Consider the following 16,594-nt stretch of genomic DNA (forward strand, 5'->3'; position numbering starts at 1 on the left):
TACACATTTTAGTAATAACTCATAAACAGAATAAAAATGTAGAAAAAAAATGGTACAGTAAAACCTCGTTAATCCGAAGTAATGGGGGGATAAGTTGACTTGTTTAACGAAAGTCCGGATTAACTAAAAGAACAGTAGAAAGTGCATTAAAACTCCGTTTATAGCAACAAAACACGTTTATTATGGTGTATTTAAAGAGCATAGGCCTAAATACACTATACAGTACAGTACAAAGTCTGCGGGAAACAGAATTTCATCAGTGGTTGACTGCCTTTTCTTTGCATTCTGCTTTTTTTTATTTTGTGCCTTTTGCCTGTCCAGATTAATCAAAGTCTGGTTTATCGGGTCCGGGATTAATGAGGTTTTACTGTACTTTGAAACTTCTACGATTCTTAAAATACTGCATTTGTTTAACCACTATCCTATCATATTTTTATGCAGTCTGCAACATATATTCTTCTTTTTACAATCAAGACTGTAAATATTAGTGCATACAGCATATGTTCAGAATAGAAAACTAGTTTTCACTGCTTATAATATGAATAATTATGTCAGTGAAATATAACAATTTCCTCCCCATAAATCTGAAATAAGACTGAATCATTGTTCCAAATTTTGGGTACAAAAACAAAATTTGAGTTTGTAGATTATGGATAAAAATCTGTAATAATCCAGTTCAAATCATGGGCTAGGTGATCTCAGGTGGAATGGAATTTTTCTGTCATTGTTCCTGCATATGTGGAACCCTGGATTTGGGGATGTGATTCATGCAGCTGGAGCATAGTGCTGATTGCATCACTTTCACTATGACCAAGGTCGAGACAAGTGTGAGGGCCCCGCATCCACACCCCGTGTTGTTCATGGTAATTCATCAGTTAGAACTTTACCTTTAGATTATGAATATCAGGTGTTTATTAAATTATGAAGTTGTGCTTTTTATATTTTAATTTTGTTTTGTCAAACTTACAGCTTGTTATTTTTCAGTTCTGATGTAATCACTCCACAAGAAGCCATTGAGATGTTGAAGGATATGCAACAAGGAAAAGAAGAAAGAGAAGAACAGATGAAGACTACTGGGTACCCAGCTTACACAACACAAGTTGGTATGTAAACTGCTTCATTACTTGATTCGAATTTGTAAAAGTTTATGTGCATTTTTTATATGTACCTAGGTATAGACTGGCTCAACCTTAAAAGTCAGTATGGAAGTAAATGGAGTACAGCCCACCACTCAGGAGACGATCCCTGATATAAGTCTAGTAACGTAGCGGCAGGTGTCTCCACTATTAGGGTTAGGGGAGTGCACCCTGAGTCAGAAACAAGCGCTGTGGTCTCGCTGTAAGCTTTAAGGCTTGATTCACATCTACGCTCAAATCACTGTCTGCGCATGTATAAACATTAGTGGTAAAGGTATGGTCATAGTCAATCTGGTGTTGATTTCTTGACAGAGCACACCGATTTTTCTATTATTTAAATAAAGAGCCTGCAGATTGTACTAACTACAATCTTTAAGATATTTCTTCTGGCGTTCAAAACAAATGGCAAAGAGAAAAAGATAAAAAGAGTTGTGAAAGCGGAGAACGTTTATTTGCACTTACAATGTGCAAAGCTACAAATGTCAACAATGGTAAACATTACTTTGTCGGTCTAGATTTGGCATGAAAATTCTCGGGATGATTGTTTCATATCGACACTGTTGGTCATTTCTTTTATTCGAATGTTTCCGACACAACATGGATAAATAATGTACAACTATCATAACTCTTACAACACCACAAAAAATCCCAAAGAAATCACAATTAAACACCCGCGCAGAAGCACAACGACAATGACCACAACTGAAGACTTCCTTCTACCCCTAAAATCTGCAAATAGACCGGTCTTCCCTTGTCCCTGTGCACGCCCTCTCCCCTCATTTGGAGATCTTCTCGTGAGCGGTGAGCTGTACTTCCCTCTCTCTCTAATAAATACGTTTTCCCAATAGCTCTGTCCTTCTCTACTACCGCTGCGTTGCCAGATGTTACAATATTTACAAAATGTAAAACTCATAAATTTGAAACGGCGAAATCATTATCCTGTAGAGTTTTTATACTCTATTTACTGACAGTATTATATAACCTGTCATAAATTCATATGATCTGAAATTTCCATAATTATGCAATTTTGCAAAACGCTTAATTTTTTCTAGTAAATACTTCAAACGCCATAAATATCAAACCGCTTGAACAACTTCGCCAGTTTTTTTTTGTATGGGATCTGCGGTGTTTGTAGGTATGATATTCTTCGCCTGAGTTAATTAATTTGCTTACGAAGAGATTTATATATATATATATATATATATATATATTTGATATTTTGTATAAATCATCAGACCGTAACACAAAAAACTTGGTTAGCGAGAAACTTTTCGGTTTGTCATGATACATGTGCAGACCAAGCAAGAAAAGTGTTGACCATTGTTTGAAGTTATTTTTAGAATGCATTGTTACTCCACAGCACAGTTATTTATTGTGCAATCGTAGTTTGTTTACGCGGGCTGTCTCACGTATCAAATACATCGCACGCCACCGAGGTTACAATTTATGTGCCCCAGTTCATAGGAAGTGCATGTGCTGTGTGATAATTGTGGATTGCATGTAAGTTCGTTTAATGATAGAGAAGCTGGAAAAAGACTCAGTATTGGTAAACTTTGAGGTAAAGAATGCATAATAGTTACACATATAATGCAAATGTAAAATAGTAAGTAGTGTCGAAATATACATTTTTACATGCAAATCTTCAGGTAACTATCGTTTTCCCCAAAATGCATCAAATACATAGGCTTTGAAGATTTCCTATACAATATTAAGGAAGTAAATTTGTCGCATTCATTAGCAATTAACAACGACTCGATGCGCCTCTGTTTGTTGATCTGGCAACACCGCGCTCCATTTAACCCATACTGACTTTTTAAGGTTGAGACGCACTATAGATAGGGAACTGCCAAGATGGTTTTTAGTTAACACATTCGGGTCTGGCCTCATAAAACAGCATTTTTACCTCTGGTCTGCGGTTTTTGGTTGTTTTTCAAAAAATCATAGAAAAAATATTTTTAATTTGTTTTTATTTGCCACATATTTCTTAAATCTACAAAACTTCCTCTTTTCAATTAACAAAAATTTGTTAAATTTTCTTTTCATTTTCAGACATTTTTTAATATTTTTTCAGCAATGTTTTGTGAAGAAAAAAAAAAGTTCAACATTGTAACAAATGTTAATATAGAGATATTTTAAGTTCGTAATCTGGAAATTTCAATAATTAACTACATAAACTATCAATACATCTTTTGAATCTTGCATAAGAATACTTCTTATGTACACATAACAAAAAAAAATACAAATTACAAGTAATTATCTTTTGTATGAAAAAGTGGCTGCAGGACAGGGCCAGACGATGTATCAGTTGGTTCTGCGTCATCTGTAAAAATTAAATAAATAAAATAAATTTTCATTTGACATACACTATACAAAATAATAAATGGAAAAACTAAAAATACATCAGTGCATGTAGTAGAATCAAGGAAGAGGCAAGATGAATAGACCCAAAAAATTACCTCTTCTCACTTCATTCATAAAATACTAGAGTTTGCAACACTGTTTATATTGTCAACAATTATTTATTACGAATATAACCTACCTTCCAAATCTTCAAATTCATCTGCATCATCAAAATCGTCGCTAACTTCAAACTCTGAGGCGGAATCCTCTTGCAGAATTTCCGCTATGCAGTCTGGATCTAACGATGCCATTCTAAACAATGCACAGTACATCAACCTGACAACAAACAGTCGTAGGTGCGAGATAAAAATAGCACATGAGTCACCTAGCGGTCGGAATTTCAACAGAGGGGCTTGAATGAACATACACATGAGACGAAGTACGAATATAGCCCGTAGTTCAATCGGCAAAGCGATTGCATGCCCGTCGTTCGTCCACATTGACTTTAAGTGCACTGCAGGCTACGCCTGTTGTGAGACCCCAATGTGTTAATGCTGCTGGCAGGCTAAACAATTTTTTGGAAGGGAGAACGGTATCAGAGAGGCTCCCTTGTTTGTAGGAAACCGTGACTTCAAATTATTGGAACAGTCTATCAATTGCCTTGTTCTAAAGAGGACCAATTGTATAGCAAAGCGGACATGGGAACTTCTCCACTTGATAAAATCCATGATGGAGTGTTTTGCACAGTGCACAATGAAGCCAGGGTCGAAACTTTCATTCCTGAGTAAGAGATGGACTGTTTCATTATGTTTGTACTGTCATGTATTTCATCGGTTCACTCATCCTCATTGTTGAGATCAGCCTAAAAAGCAAATGATGCAAAATACAAACAAACGAACATGCATTTGTTTTTAATTTTAAGATATTGACTAACAAAAAAACTTTAGATATGAATTCACAATTTTTAAGGGCTGTGAATAATTTTAATTTTCTCTCTATTATTGCAGGTTGGCTGGGCTACTCTTCTGACACAGTAAAGGAACTGTGCAAGAAGTATTTGACAGCAGGTTACACTAGTTTTAAAATAAAAGTAGGACAGAACTTAGAAGATGACAAAAGAAGATGTAAATTAGTCCGTGAAGTTATTGGATGGGATAAAAATCTGGTAAGAACATTTTTAATTTTTTTAATTTTTTTTTTTGGAAAAATACAATGGGCCCATAGCATATTTTGATGTGCGTATTACTAACAGCTAATTAAGAGAAACATTAAAAAGATCAAAGATCAATTACTTACATGTGTGAGTACGAAATGTCGATCAAAACAACGTTCATGACTGCCTCCTTCTTCAGGTTAATACGTATTCCTGGACACCTGACATGGTGTCACGTTAAAAAAGTGTTAGTTGAGGATACAGGTAAAAGGTTTTGGTAAAAAACACTTATGGAAAAAAAAACATAGTAGCTGTAATCTTCAGGGCCTCCCCATGGCGCAGTGGTAGCGTCATTGCCTTGTAATCAAGGGGTCCCGGGTTCGATACCCGGTGGAGTCACAAGTGGTTCGGATCCCACTTTAAACTGTAGGTCCAGTCCCGATTAGCCTTACTGTGCATAAAGTGGACTTAAAACACCAACTCAAACCAAGCTGTAATCTTCACAGTAATAAAACTCAAATCTAAAACCGTGCGTTTCCTATTCTAAAAACACTTAAAAGAAATGTCCTAAGCGGCTGTTAGAATACACCTGGCCGGTGCTTGGGAGAAGCGATTGTGCAGCGTAAGCTCAACACGGAGTAGTTTTCCCCTCTTGAAACTGGTGCGTCACCAGTTCAAGATGAACTCAATTTCCACCTCGGTGGCCTTCTTAATGTGACACCATGTTTGGTGCCTAAGAATACGCATTAACCTGAAGAAGGAGGCAGTCTTGACCTCTGAAATGTTGTTTTGATTGACATTTAGTACTCACACACGTAAGTAATTGATCTTTGATCTTTTCAACGTTTCTCTTACAATGGGCCCACAATCCCCATTTTTATATTGCCGCATTTCACATGTTCCTTTTAATATTCTCATTTCCAGTTCAGAAGATAGTTACAATTATTTTCCAGAGTTTGCTCATTAGAAAATTTAGCTTCAGGCCTCTGAAAAATGTATAATGGAGGATGTACTGTACATGTATTTCAAAACTATAATATTGGATGATAATTTTAAGAGATATGTTAGTATGTTAATAATTTAAGATAATCAGTTTTATAATATGAAATGAAATAATAACATGTAGACACTTTGTTATGAATAGAATGTCAAGTAACAGTTATATGTCTTAAAATCTGTGCACAATAAAATTATTCATTAATAATAATAATAATAGCCCGTGGCTCTACAGCCCATAAGGGCCTTGGCCTATCTCCCGACTGGCAGTCTCCCTCCCACAATTCTACCTAGAGGTGTGGAGATCTTCAACCGGTAATGGGGTGGTGTGGGGTCAGCACATCGAACCCCCAGCCATTATAGGAGATATCCGTGACCGGGTTATGCTACTCACTTGTAGCTCCCCAATTTCCTCACAATGGTGGGTTGCCACTGGTCCTATACGCAGGCCACAAACCCAGAGACTGAACCCAGGTGTACTCAAACCCACGCCATCCCACAGTCAAAGCACAGGACCTTAGACTGCACGGCCATATTCATTAAAAGAGAAAATCTTGTTAACCAGTAAGAAATAGATCTCACCCTTATAATTGATGATTCAACGTGTGATATATTATTATAACTGCAGTAATCAGCAAATGTGTTCACCCTTAATATATTATTATTAGAAAAAAATAAACAGTGATAGGGTGTAAGTAAGATAAAATATTCATGTTTATTCTAATCCAACTTCGAGTCTGTTGCTTTCCATCAGAAATATTAATGTTCATTTCATGTAACTAATTGAGATAATTTGACCTGTTTATTATATATCCAATACAAGGAAAACCATATTACTTTTGTGGCTTTTGCAGGACATGTACTATGTAGAAATTAAGTGGAAAATGCCAGCCAGCTTGACCTGTGTGACTCCTGTGTGTGCCACAGGACAATTAACATCATCTGCATTTCAAAGGCAACAGATCCCGTTGAATTGTCACTAACTGAGTCAATTCCATGCACACGTGTGCCCAGGATTTTTGAAAGGGAGGGGTTATGGATTTTTTTTTAAGTAGTTAGCCCTCATTTTGCCATCGTTTCCCGTCTTCAATGTTCTTTTCTTAGGAATACTGGACCAAAGGGGAGGATATGACCCTCACAAACCCTCATCCCTTTGGAATGCCATTGTCCATGCAGGTATAACAATGGAAGCAAAAAATCAGACAAGGTGAGCATTGGCTAGGTAGCTCAGTTCATATAACATTGGCACGGTATGCTAGAAACCCAGGTTCGAGTCCTAGTCAAGCCTGCATTTTTGTTTCATTTTATACAGGAAAACCATATGTTTGATGAATGATGTATTTATTGGCAGATGGTAGATGCAAATCAAATATGGGATGTCCAACAAGCGATTGCCTGGATGAAGGAATTGGCTGAATTTAAAGTTCTATGGATAGAGGAACCAACATCGCCTGATGATATTCTTGGGCATGCTGCTATTTCAAAGGTAATGAGGATAATGTACATAAGAAAATTTAATTATTTTTTTATGAAATTACTGTCATTTTCTCCTCTTTTAGTACAGTAGTACTTTAGTTGAATCAACCAGGTAGCAAATTCATGTTTATTCATGAAATATGTTATTTATTTAGAAAATTTGGTGCTACATTGATGGCTGAGGTATTTGGCTGATTGACTCTCAATCTCACCACCAAAAATTTCAAAATCAGCCTCTGGCCTGGAAATGGGTGTTTCTTTGTGAGTATCCCTGGATAAATGTAATCTAATCATCATCCTTCCTCATCTTCATACTAAACCGAAAGATGCTGAACAGTGATGAAAAATGAGCTAAATTAAAAAAATGTAATGGATGATTCACTATTTAATTTTTTTAGAATGGATTTTTGGTCTTCAGTTGTGTATGTCTTAAAGCAAGAAAACTTCGAATTTTAACTCTTCACTTCCAAATTTTCTCTTCATTTTCATTTCTTCAGTAATTAATTAAAAATTGCCAAGTGAAACTGGAAAAAAGAGAGTTAAAGGGACTATTTTGAACTTTAAAAATATTTTGTGATTTGGTGCTACATAATTATTCTATATTTAATTCCAATGTATGTTTGGAGAGAAAATTAGGTTTGACTTCTGAGATCTATCGTGCAATAAAGGAGTCACTTTTGTAATATAATGTAGGGAAGACCATTTAGCAACATAATTAGATATTGTTTCCTGGCACATGATATTTTGAAACAGTGAAAAGAAAAATAAATACCATACAGTGTGTTCAGTTTGGTTTGGGCCCAAGATAACACATGACTGCAGATGTAACACATGACTGCAGATGGCGAGGCAAGGCCATAACATCCCACTTATTTTTACGCACATATCTTCAGCATGCAGACAATTATATTTATATTGCATAATGAGTACTATCCTGTGTTATAAGAGTTGTTCAAAGTGGTCGCCAACTGCATTCACACATTCCCGGCATCTTTTCACGAAATGTTTGATTGATACGCAAAAATTTCTCTTCCGTAATTCTTGTAAGTTCTGTTCTTATAGTTTATCTATAGTGTGGGGATTGTTTCTGTAGACTATTTTTAGGGTTCCCCACAAATAAGTTGTCGCATGGCTGTAATTCTTGCACTATAGTAACTTTGTAAGGTTTCAGTTTCAACACTTTAGTAGCGGTATGGGCTGATATTTTTGAAACGCCTACTTCTTGTGAAACATGATGTAGGGATTTATTTGGAGAATGTTCTAATGATGCTCCAACTTCATCGAGGCTTTCTTCCATTAGAATTCTTTTTCGGTCAGCAATTCTAGCGTTCAATGATCCAGTTTCTCTTAAAAGTTGCCTAACTGTTCTGTTTCTCTACCTGGAGCTCCAACGCAAGGGAATTATAAATATAAATATAATGTCTGCATTCTGAAGATATGTGCGTAAAAATTAACAAGATGTTATGGATCGAATATGCTGGAATCTGGGCCATGCCTTGCTGTCTGCAGTTATGTGCTATCTCAGCCCCGAGCCAAATTGAACGCACTGTACTTTGGCTAGAATTTTAACCTGGGACAATTGAATTCTGTTCTCAAACAACTGAGTTTCTAAGACAACCTTTGTCTTCGTACAATTTTCAATTATACAGGTAACCAACCAGGTGACTGCATGTGTTTTCCTTTTTAAATAGTAATTTCATATTCATAAATTAACTTTATAAAACAAGGTTTATGAATTTTGCCTTTATATTTATATAAACAGTAAGAAACTGGCCGAATTGCACATCAAATTCAGGTAATTTATAGAAATACGGGATCAGTAATGTTATTGGCAACTTTAGCAATATACAAAAATACCAGTCTGCCTGTGTTGGCTGATATCAATAAAGAACAGGTTAATATGCTACACTTCTACTTGATTCCAATCTTATAGAACTGAACACTTACCAGATGTCAGTCTAGTGTCCAGGAGGACTCCTACAATGTGGGTGATATCTTGTTGCTTCCACCTTGGTGGCTAAGTACATCAATTTGTGGACTTATGATCTTACCACCAGAGATTCCAGGTTCCAGTACTGGCATGGGCAGGATTGTTTCTTTGTATCCTTAAGTTAATCATCATTCATCTTCATTGTCATAATTAGCGAAATAGAAAAGTTGCTTAAAATGTAAGATATTGAAGTTCTTAATGTCTGAAACCACGAAAAGTACATAAAATATTCATTTTATGTAAAATTTTGTTAAGCTTCAAATTGAGACATATTATTTTGTCTCTTTGGTGATTACGATCTGTGCAGAGACTATCCCGAATCTCGGCTACAAACAGTGTTCGCAAATAATTACAGTGGAACCTTGATGTTACGTTCCCGGATTTCACATTTTCCCGCATTTTAAGTTTTTTCTGCTTGGTTCCCGGAAAAACATAAAATCGAAGTTCCACTGTATGTCCTTTTTATTTGTTGTTAAAATGAAATAATGATTCATTTCTATAACAGGCATTGAAACCATATGGCATTGGAGTGGCAACTGGAGAAATGTGTAGCAACCGAGTAATGTTCAAGCAATTTCTGCAAGCAGGAGCCATCCAGTTTTGCCAAATTGACTCTTGCAGATTAGGAGGTGTCAATGAAATATTGTCAGTTTATTTCATGGCTAAAAAACTAGGCGGTTAGTATGTATTGAAATTTAAATATTGTAATGGCATTTATTCCTTCTACTAGAAGACACTTGTACATATATTTTAGTCAGTGTGGTTCAAACTTGATACATTTTGTAGGGGTGGCATAACTGTTTACAATCTTTTGTTCAAAGTTTTTGTTAGCTTTTGTCCATCTCGAGAATAGCATTGGTTCATTATAATTATGAAAGCAATCAACACAGACAAAATATGCTTAAATAACGAATATCAGTGTATTTACGTGTTTAAGTTACAACTTGGGAAAGTGTAGAGTAGTGGTTCTCAATCTTTGTGAGACAGCGGCCTGGTAAATCATTTTTTTTAAAACTCGATGCCCCAATCTCAACAGCTATTTTTTAAACTATATATATTAATTAATAGGTACCCTTGAAATTAAATATTAATAAATATATGATGACATAGAAATAGATAGCTATATTAATATTTAGGTCGTTCAAAAATGATTGACACTACCCTCATAACTTCAGAAATGTAGCAGTTTGAAATGCTTGGCTGGTGTGTGTCTGAAGGCAGGCAGGCTATAGTGTCACTTATTGTCACCAGTTGATGTTGCTACATCGTACAGGAAGAACAGTGCTGTATTATTTGTGCAGGCATGCAGGTGCATTTGTGGACAGACTGAGAAAATATGGAAGCAGGACAATGGACAGCGTGGTTCCTTTGGAGGAAAGAAGTGGCTGGTTAGGACATCCACATGAGGTTAGCAGCTATGTGTGGGAATGCAGAACTATGTTGGGCATGTGTGAGCATATGTTAGTCACCACACCATTGCTAACCTGGATGCGCTAGGATACATCTTGCACTTAGCTACTAAAATGCTTCCGCCCAAAGAATGGACTTGGAAATTCTATTTTTGTCTTTTCTGTCAAAAGTTAGGGAGGGTCACGTGAACCGCTGAACCATTCGGCTTTGACCAGTTGCCGTGGTGAGGGGGAATTCTCGTGGTATTCTGCGTTGCCAAGTGTATGCCTGACAGCAAAAGTTCGGCGTTATTGTGTGGTTTGTTTGTGTTTTTTTTTTCGTATCTGTGATTTTTATACTGAAAGATGATGAGCCTAACGTGAATACATCGGCGAAATCGGAAGAAAAAAAAAGTTGTCGGGCATGGTATTCCTCTGCGTGGCCAGACTCGTGAATTAGTAAGTGCAGTGCGAGATTATTTTGAAAATGAAAGAGATAATAATGGCCCTTTGATTCCGTTTAAAAAAAGTGATTGGGAGAACAGCAGCTGCTCTGGGCATTATCAGAACGTCCGTGCTGTCAGTCGGGAAGGAAAAGTCCCGCTTAATGGAGACAGACGCATCATAATATGCTATAGTACCACTGGAGTAAGCAGGATTTTATTTCGGAGGGTTGGAATTGTAAATGTGGATGTTACAAAGCTGCATTTTTTCCCGTGGGGTGGAATAAGTAATAAAACATTTCATAATTATTAGAGTTGAATGGATATCCACACCCATGCTGATTCTCTTACCTATCTCACCGATACCCTTGTTTGAAAATGACGCGTATTAATTAAAAGCTGTTCAAAATATTGACTAATATTAGTGTGTAAGTAAATACTTCCAATTGTGTGTATCAATTTATTAGGCTTGTGCTCTAAACGTAAGAATTACATCAAAATCTGAAAATACTATTACGTAATCACAAAATACACTTTTCCATACAACATTGGTTCAAAATAAAGGAAACTTGGAATTATGCATAAATTCAAGGACACCCTGAAAGTGCTTGCTGCATATTTGCAAGCCTCGCGAAAGATTAAAATGTTGGAAAAGTATCAGCCGGTGTCGATAAATATAATCCAACCGATATCTTCCGATACTGATACCACGGTTAAAAGTGGTTTAAAGACAAAAATGATATTTGGGAGGTTGATTTAAGACGTTCTTCAGTTACCAATTTGGTTTTCCTGATTTTTTTATACTTTTAGTTGAAACTTTTGAATTTCTCAAAATTTTGGGAGGGAACTGCAGCCCCATGAGTCCCCCCTCGACCCAACCACCCATTCTATATCACATAAATTCTGAATTCAACCTAAATATCAGGATCTTACTAAACATGCTGTAGATACTCTTGTGAGGATATCAGTAAAACACATAATGTTCGTTCACTTCCAATCAATTTACAATTCACTATTTGATATCGCTGTGTAGACAACAATGAAATTAATATAAACTATGGATAATATTGAGTAATCGGAACTCGACATGCAATTTTAACTGGCAAGCAAAACGAAATATGCCACGACAAGTAACTGGACCCTAAACCTTGATTGCAGTATGTTCATACGAACAGTCTCCACAATACCCTAGAAAGAATTCTAACCATTCGCAATAATTCCAAGTTTTCAGCTCATCTCCCCCCCCTCCCCCCTCGAGAGAATCCACCCCCAAAAAGGCCAAGCACGGCGAAGCCGGTTGCCTCGGTTTAGCAAGCGAATGCTTGGGTCTCTGCCTCCCTGCCTCTGCCTGAAATGCGAGCAAGCGAAGGGTGCATGTTGACAGGAAAAGATGTCCTGTACAACTGGAAAAAAAAAATCAGAATCTCAGACGTTTGGCAACATCGCTTTCCCCCCCTTTCACACTAGCACAAGTGGAGACGAAAAGTCTGGGGTTCCTCAAGTCCAAACTCTAACCGGAGCGACTTGATGCTCTGTTTGATGCAATGAAAGAGGCATGTACAGTGATGGGCTTCAGTTGGCTGTCCAAAATTGGAGCCGGGATAACCCCAAAGAATGGTTTGCTGCGGCAATACAAAAACAGCTGGAACGATGGTAAAGGTGCATAGACATTGGTGTGTATATAATGTGTACTCTCTCTTTGTTTAAAATAAATTTTTAGTGTGAAGAAAAAATACAGTATCAATCATTTTTGAATGGCCCAAGTAGTTCGCTTATAAAGGGTGTTTCATAAAGTGCGCAGTTTTTAAATTGCTTGTCATTTTTTTTTGAAGGTTGGCAACACTGTTCTTATCATTTTCGTAATATCTGATCACTCCGATTATTACTTGAGCAATTTGGCCGCGGTGGCTCAGTCGGTAACGCGTCTGACTACCATGCTAAAGGTCCCGGGTTCTATCCCCGGTCAGTTCAAATCCGGGAACTTTTCTAACGTTGGAAGCGGCCCCGGCGCCCACCCAGCGTCGAATAACATGGGTACCTGGGGGAAACCCTGGGGGGTAAAGGCGGTCAGGGGCGTGATGCTGATCACATCACCCCCACTCACGACCGGATCAAGAAAGTGTGGGGCGTTACCCCCACACCCCCTATACACCTTCATGGCATGGTGCTATGCACAGGGGAGCACTTTACCTTTTTTTTTTTTTTTACCTTATTTGTTGACATTTGTTCAGTTGAGTTACCATGGAGCCGTTCACTATCTAGCAACGCGTCGTTGTCTTGAAACACATTACAGTCTTGTGCACAGACAGTTCGTAATCTTCGCGCGATCTTCGGACGTAACAATGCCCCCACTGCAACAACAGTTAGGAGGTTGGTGAAGAAATTTGAGATATCCGGGTCAGTTGCAACCATAAATTCGCCTGAGCGAAAACGTAGTCGTCGCACAGATGAAAACATTGCAGTAGTACAAGACAGTGTGAATATTAGCCCTGCTAAGTCACTTCACCGTCGTTCACAGCAGTTGGGAATATCGGTATCCTCAGTGCAACGAATACTGAAAGAACACCTTCATATGCACCCTTACAAGGTTCAGTTGACGCAAGAGATCATGCGAAAAGAAGAAATTTTGCACAGTGGTTTGTGACAAAACAAGAAGAGAACGGGAATTTTGCAAGTAAAGTAATCAGTGACGAGGCACATTTCCACCTCTCAGGTTTTGTTAACAAACAGAATTGTCGCATTTGGGCTAAAGAAAACACCAGAGTGATCCAGGAAAAACAAATGCATTCGCTATGTGTCACAGTTTGGTGTGGATTTTGGTCAGGAGGTGTGATTGGCCCCTTCTTTTTTGAAGATGGGAATGAAAATGCAGTTTCAGTAAACGGTCCTCATTATCGGGACATGATCAGAAATTTCGTGTGGCCTGCTCTGGATGAACTGGATACCGTGAGTATGTGGTTTCAGCAGGATGGGGCTACCTGCCACACATCCAAAGAGACAATAACCTTACTGCAAGAAAAGTTTCCTGGCCACGTTATCTCACTTCATGGTGACAAGGAGTGGCCTCCGAGGTCGACCTCACCCCACATGATTTCTTTTTATAGAGTTATGTGAAGTCACAAGTGTACATGAACAAACCTCAAACAATCCCCGAATTGAAGAGGGGAAATCCAACGGGTAATTGGTTCAATCGACAGAGACGTCTGCACAAGAGTCATGGTGAACTTCACAGATCGTGTTACTGCCTGCTTACAAAATGGAGGTGGCATATGCCGGACACTTTTCACTTTTCAATTATTAAATCGTAGTGAATGTGTAAAATAATAAAAATAAAAATGTCAACTTTCGTGTAATTTTGACTGAGTTATTGCATTTTCAAAAACTGCGCACTTTATGAAACACCCTTTATATAGGCTTGTTTACAAATATAAATCACCATCATCCTTCGCCATTTTCTGACTCTGGCTGGGTCAACATAGAAGTCAAGCCTTTCCATTTTTCCCTGGTCTTCCACCACTCCTCTCTTCCCATGGTGTTCCAATCTTGTCCTCTTCTCCTAACACTCTCTGCTATCTGCTCTTTCCACCGACATCTTGGTCTCCCCCTTTGCCTTATTCCCACTCCTTTTGCATTGGAAGTATAAAATTAAGTTTAAATTAATTGTCAACTACTGGATCTTATTACAGCCTGATATAATATATGCCAGGCCCAGTACGTGGCCATGGCCTGGTGGTGGAGTGTAGCATGAGTAGTTTGTCCAGGATTTTTGTAAAAGGGATGTGTGATGTCTTCTTTCTTAGTAGCCAAGTGTGGCAATTGTATAACTTGCCACCTTTTTCTGCATTTGATGTTCATTTTTGTTAGGAATGCAAGGCCAATTGAGGAGGTGTTAAGACCCCCCCCCCCCCCCCTGTGTACATGCCATAATGCGTAAAACCCATTATGAATACTTAGTTGGTACAGGTCGGCATGGCTTGGCTTGGCACAGATTTGAAAATTTTTACTTTAAGGCAATCAAATGGTGAGTAAACCCATTATGAGCATCTAGTTCAGTTCGATACATGTTGGTTCAGATTGGCACTTGAGCAGAATGACCAGAATGCATCCTTGAGAATTAAAACTGGTTTTGGGCTTTTGTCCTTAACAGCCAGCTGTCCTTGAGCAGCCAGTACCAGCTAGACCTCAATGACCCTTGAGCAGCCAGTAGCAGCTAGACCTCAATGTTCCTTGAGCAGCCAGTACCAGCTAAACCTCAATGTTCCTTGAGCAGCCAGTAGCAGCTAGACCTCAATTATCCTTGAGCAGCCAATACCAGCTAGACCTCAATGACCCTTGAGCAGCCAGTAGCAGCAAGACATCAGTTATCCTTGAGCAGCCAATACCAGCTAAACCTCAATGTTCCTTGAGCAGCCAGTAGCAGCTAGACCTCAATTATCCTTGAGCAGCCAATACCAGCTAAACCTCAATGTTCCTTGAGCAGCCAGTACCAGCTAAACCTCAATGTTCCTTGAGCAGCCAGTAGCAGCTAGACCTCAATTATCCTTGAGCAGCCAATACCAGCTAGACCTCAATGACCTTGAGCAGCCAGTAGCAGCTAGACCTCAATTATCCTTGAGCAGCCAATACCAGCTAAACCTCAATGTTCCTTGAGCAGCCAGTAGCAGCTAGACCTCAATTATCCTTGAGCAGCCAATACCAGCTAGACCTCAATGACCCTTGAGCAGCCAGTAGCAGCTAGACCTCAATTATCCTTGAGCAGCCAATACCAGCTAAACCTCAATGTTCCTTGAGCAGCCAGTAGCAGCTAGACCTCAATGACCCTTGAGCAGCCAGTAGAAGCTAGACCTCAATGTTCCTTGAGCAGCCAGTACCAGCTAAACCTCAATGTTCCTTGAGCAGCCAGTAGCAGCTAGACCTCAATTATCCTTGAGCAGCCAATACCAGCTAGACCTCAATGACCCTTGAGCAGCCAGTAGCAGCTAGACCTCAATTATCCTTGAGCAGCCAATACCAGCTAAACCTCAATGTTCCTTGAGCAGCCAGTAGCAGCTAGACCTCAATTATCCTTGAGCAGCCAATACCAGCTAAACCTCAATGTTCCTTGAGCAGACAGTCCCAGCTAGACCTCAATGACCCTTGAGCAGCCAGTAGCAGCTAGACCTCAATTATCTTTGAGCAGCCAATACCAGTTAGACCTCAATGACCCTTGAGCAGCCAGTAGCAGCTAGACCTCAATTATCCTTGAGAAGCCAATACCAGCTAAACCTCAATGTTCCTTGAGCAGCCAGTACCAGCTAGACCTCAATTATCCTTGAGCAGCCAATACCAACTAAACCTCAATGTTCCTTGAGCAGCCAGTACCAGCTAGACCTCAATTATCCTTGAGCAGCCAATACCAGCTAAACCTCAATGTTCCTTGAGCAGCCAATACCACCTAGACCTCAATGATCCTTGAGCAGCCAATACCAGCTAAACCTCAATGTTCCTCGAGCAGCCAGTAGCAGCTAGACCTCAATGACCCTTGAGCAGCCAGTAGAAGCTAGACCTCAATGTTCCTTGAGCAGCCAGTACCAGCTAAACCTCAATGTTCCTTGAGCAGCCAGTAGCAGCTAGACCTCAATTATCCTTGAGCAGCCAATACCAGCTAGACCTCAATGACCCTTGAGCAGCCA

General features: G+C 38.8%; 1 protein-coding gene across 3 annotated transcripts in view; it reads left to right on the top strand.

The window, feature by feature from the left end:
• The window catches only part of LOC145980404 (mitochondrial enolase superfamily member 1-like), a 53,200-nt gene that overhangs the window by 31,443 nt on the left and 5,163 nt on the right, over nt 1-16,594 (top strand). For all 3 annotated transcript variants that reach the window (XM_083113479.1, XM_083113477.1, XM_083113478.1), the window contains exons 6-9: nt 985-1,103; nt 4,484-4,641; nt 6,977-7,111; nt 9,597-9,768. In XM_083113479.1, the coding sequence (XP_082969605.1) occupies nt 985-1,103; nt 4,484-4,641; nt 6,977-7,111; nt 9,597-9,768 (584 nt within the window). The remainder of the gene's footprint in view (nt 1-984; nt 1,104-4,483; nt 4,642-6,976; nt 7,112-9,596; nt 9,769-16,594) is intronic.

Source organism: Lepisma saccharinum, chromosome 27 (assembly GCF_977018435.1).
Source record: "Lepisma saccharinum chromosome 27, izLepSacc3.1, whole genome shotgun sequence".
Lineage (NCBI taxonomy): Eukaryota > Metazoa > Arthropoda > Insecta > Zygentoma > Lepismatidae > Lepisma > Lepisma saccharinum.